At 48.0% G+C, this 4,447-nt stretch overlaps 1 protein-coding gene across 1 annotated transcript in view; it reads left to right on the top strand.

The window, feature by feature from the left end:
• Nucleotides 1-889: 889 nt before the first annotated feature.
• The window catches only part of LOC124957277 (POU domain protein CF1A), a 9,564-nt gene continuing 6,006 nt past the window's right edge, over nt 890-4,447 (top strand). The window contains exon 1 of the mRNA XM_047514158.1: nt 890-4,447. This exon is cut by the window's right edge and continues 298 nt beyond it. Within this exon, the coding sequence (XP_047370114.1) occupies nt 1,287-2,645 (1,359 nt within the window). The 5' untranslated portion in view covers nt 890-1,286 and the 3' untranslated portion in view covers nt 2,646-4,447.

Genomic DNA, 4,447 nt, shown 5'->3' with positions numbered 1-4,447 from the left:
GACGACGACGACGACGACGACGACTACGACTACGACGACGACGACGACGACGACGCCGACGACGACGACGACGAAGACGTGTACGACGAGAGGAGGACTACGACAGCGACTAGGATCTGGAGAGGACTACACGGGTACGGCACAGAAAGGAGTACGACACGCGCGAGAGTACGGCCGGCATCAAACGATAGGAGAGAGTAGCGCGAGTTGGAATACGCTGTTAACGCTGTTATAACCATCATCGTCGACGTTACGAGAGGTACCGTATCCGTACCGCCGTACCGCAGTTACTCTTCTCACCGTCGCGTCGTTACATCGTTCTATCCGTTCCGCAATATTCACGAGGAGTGTGTAAACGTTCGTCCATTGTTTTGTTATCGTCCGGTATAGTTCGGCAACTGTGATCATCGACAACTTCTTCTTCTTCTTCGTCTTCTTTTTTTTTCTTTTTAATGGTACATCAGTTTTTACGCGAGTTCCGAACGAAAGAAGGCATGAGTGATATCGGGTGAGATTCCCCGAGATTAAATAAACGCGAGTGGTGCTTGTCATCTTCCAAGGAAGATATAACTTGTGTGCTACGAGAGAATCCTGTGACATCTAAATAAAAAAAGAACGAAGAAAAGAAGATAAATCTGATTTATCCGAAGGAAGAAGATACTGTTTTTTTCTCGCGGTGTAAAAGAGTACGCTTGGAATGATGCGGCTCGATCGGGATTTCTTACGTTTTCGCGAACGGTGGACCGGTGCGAGCGGTCGCTAATATTTAACAATAATAATAATAATAATAATAATAATAATAATAATAATAATAATAATAATAATAATCAACAATAATAAATAATAATAATAATAATCATAATCATAATCATAATAATAGTAGTAACAATAATAATAATAATCATCATAAGAATAATAATAATAAATAATAATAATAAAAGTAATAATAATAATAATAATAATAATAATAATAATAATAATATTAATAATAATAATAATAATAATCATCGTCATCGTTAGAAAGGATTACGTCTGGAGAACCCAAGAAATCGAATCATTTTTATTCGAACGCGGAAGAGGGTGGAGAGAGAGAGAAAGAGAGAGAGAGAGAGAGAGAGAGAGAGAGAGAGAGAGAGGAAAGTGGAGAGTGAGAGTGATATACCAGATAGAGAGAAAAAAATCACGGTAAAGGAAAGAAAGGTGTGCTCGCAAAAATTGGCCGGTACGGAAGGTAGGACCGACCGGCGGCGAGCGCGTTCGAAGGACCTCTCGACGAGGGGAAGTAGATGGCCGCTACCACGTACATGCCGGTTAGTAGCGCAGTGTCGGCCGAGCTGGATGGTGGTTCGGGTACAACAATCGGGATGAACATCGCCGTGGGTGGCTATTCCTCGGGCTCGCCCCGCAGCGCCGCCGACGCCGGCGAAATGAAGTATATGCCGGCGCCGCAGCATCATCATCATCACCACCATCATCACCAGGTGACGTCGTCCCCGTCGCCAAACGGACTTTCGCATCCGGCGGCGAGCCTCTCCTCGGCTAACCCATGGGTTAGCTTGCAACCCGGTAGCGATCCTTGGGCGGCTTCGATGGGGATGCATCACACGAGTCATCATCCTCACCATCATCCCCATCAGGCTAATACGAGCCTAGATGTGAAACCTTTAACGGCTGCCGCCGCGGCGGTGAACGCCGATCAGGGCATGCATCATCGCGGCCCTCATCAATCCCCTGGAATGGCGTCGCCGCATTCCTGGCACGCGCCCGTCGTACCCTCGGCTCATTACAATCCGAGCGGCGGCGCGGCATCCCCGACTACCCTCCAACAATACCATGCGGCTATGAACGGCATGCTACACCAACACTCTCACCAGCATCCCCATCAGCTGCACAATCACCAGGCCGGCCTTCCTCATCATCTCAGGGACGCCCACAATCACAGTCCGCCGACGGGTCATCCTCTTCACCCGGGACATCCCCTTGATAGGGATCACAGTGCCGGCGAGGAGGACACGCCGACGTCCGACGATCTCGAGGCGTTCGCGAAACAATTCAAACAGAGACGCATCAAGCTAGGTTTTACCCAAGCCGACGTTGGCCTCGCGCTCGGTACCCTTTACGGCAACGTATTCTCGCAAACGACGATATGCAGGTTCGAGGCGTTGCAGCTAAGCTTCAAAAACATGTGCAAGTTGAAACCTCTTTTACAAAAATGGCTCGAGGAGGCGGACTCGACGACGGGCTCGCCTACGAGCATCGACAAGATCGCGGCGCAAGGTAGAAAACGAAAGAAGAGAACGTCGATCGAGGTCTCGGTTAAGGGTGCTTTGGAGCAACACTTCCACAAACAACCTAAACCATCGGCCCAAGAAATAACGACGCTTGCCGACAGTCTACAGCTCGAAAAGGAAGTCGTAAGGGTATGGTTCTGTAACCGACGGCAAAAGGAAAAGAGGATGACGCCGCCTAACACGCTCGGCGACGGCATCATGGAAGGCATGCCGCCGGGTCATCAGGGACAGGGTGGCCTCCATCAGGGCTATCACCCGCAGGATCACCTACACGGCTCGCCCATGGGCCATAGCCACAGTCCCCCGATGCTAAGTCCTCAAGGTCTTACGGCCCACTCGTTGGCGGCTCACTAGCGTTCGCCGGGGCCTCCCCCGTTGGGCCTCGCATTAACCTCTCAAAACGCGCCGAATTCCTCCGCGTCCTCGTCCGCGCCACCGCCGCCCCCGCCTCCAACGGCGGAGAGTCTACCGCACTTTTATCAACACTATCTGCAAACCCGTACGGGTTATGCCGGTAGCTCGTAGCTCTAGGCGGACCATCTATGCTTCTCAAATCCCGCGACGAGGAAAGAAAAAAGATGAAAACCAATGATTGCAAATTCAAATAACATCAACAACAACAACAACAACAACAACAACAACAATAATAATTATAACAACACGCAAAAATCAAGGAGGAAGAATGGTACGAGAACTAATTAAACGGGATTATATATATATATATATATATATATATATATATATATATATATACACACATATATATATAAATACACACACAACCAATCTACGCGGATGGATTATTTCATTCGACGACGAGGTTCAACGGGGCCTAACGAGGCCGGCACTTGGGGGCCCGTACACACCGGGGAGGCTGACGAGAGCTCCGATGATGCTCCGATGTTCGATGCTGCTCTGCTGTTGCTGCTGTCGCTCTTGATAAAACTCCTTTAATAATTTCGTTCTCTCTCTTTATCTCTCTTTCTCTCTTTCTCTCTCTATCTCTCCCCCTCTTCCTCTCTCTCTTATTCTCTCACACTTGCTCTCTCTTTTTCGCTCTCTATTACAATAGAGATGGACTCAAAGATTGATGAAAAGAGAGGGAGAGGGAATTAAATATAAAGGACGAATTTGGCGACATAAATCGTCGTGCTAAACCGTCGCAGAGAACACAAAAATCGTGACGAGAAAATCGACGGTCTGTCAAAACACATGGGACTTGGAAACGTCGCTCGTTCATCCCTTGTTCGACGAGTGTCGTTTTTGTGTTTACTATTTCTCTCTTACTCTTTTTCTGTCTCTCTCTTTCTCTCTTTCTCTGTATCACTCTTTCTATCTTTCTTTCTCTTTATCTTCATATACTTATCAGTGCGCGTATCGAAGAAGGACAATATTGAAGAACGAGAACTGGATTGGAAAAATGTTTTGGGTTAATTATGAGAAAGAGAGATAGAGAATGTCTGAAGGACAGAGCACGACGAATGAGAACAGAGAGAAAAAAGAAAAGCAGACATAAAGAGAGACGAGAGAGACAACACCAGAGAGACGGAGAGAGAGAGAGTGAGAGAGAGAGAGAGAGGGAGGGAGGGAGGGAGACCAGAGAAAGAGAGAGCGTGAGAGAGAGAGAGAGAGAGAGAGAGAGAGAAAGAGAGAGGGAAGAAAGAAAAAAGAAAGAGACGAAACGCAACGAACGTACGTAGGATAGTGCTGTGTTCGCTTTGGGATTTTGCGCCGCGAGTCCCGGCGAATGATGTAACATAAGTAAATATGGACTGTAAATAATGTACTAGATAAAAAGAGCTAGTAAGTTAAGTGAAAACATGAAAGCCGTTTGGCTTCATCGTCATCGTCGACGTCGTCGACGTCGTCGTCGCCGCCGCCGCTGCCGCTGCCGCTGCCGCCGCCGTCGTCGCCGTCGCTGCCGTCGCCGTCGTCCACGTTGACACCGTCGCCTGCATCTCTTCTTCGTCGTCATTGTCATCAAAAGCTGCTGTTGCCGTTGTCGTTGCCGCCGACGCTGACGCCGATGCCGACGCCGACGCCATCATTATCATCTATGCCGCCGCTGTCGTCGCTCTGTCGTTTTGTTATAGACGAAAAGAACAACAAAAAAATAAAAACAAAAGAATAAGAGAAATGATATATATATATATATA

This window comes from Vespa velutina, chromosome 25, assembly GCF_912470025.1.
Source record: "Vespa velutina chromosome 25, iVesVel2.1, whole genome shotgun sequence".
Classification (NCBI taxonomy): Eukaryota; Metazoa; Arthropoda; class Insecta; order Hymenoptera; family Vespidae; genus Vespa; species Vespa velutina.
Note: the sequence above shows the minus strand (reverse complement) of the source record. Positions and strands in the feature narration are given on the sequence as shown.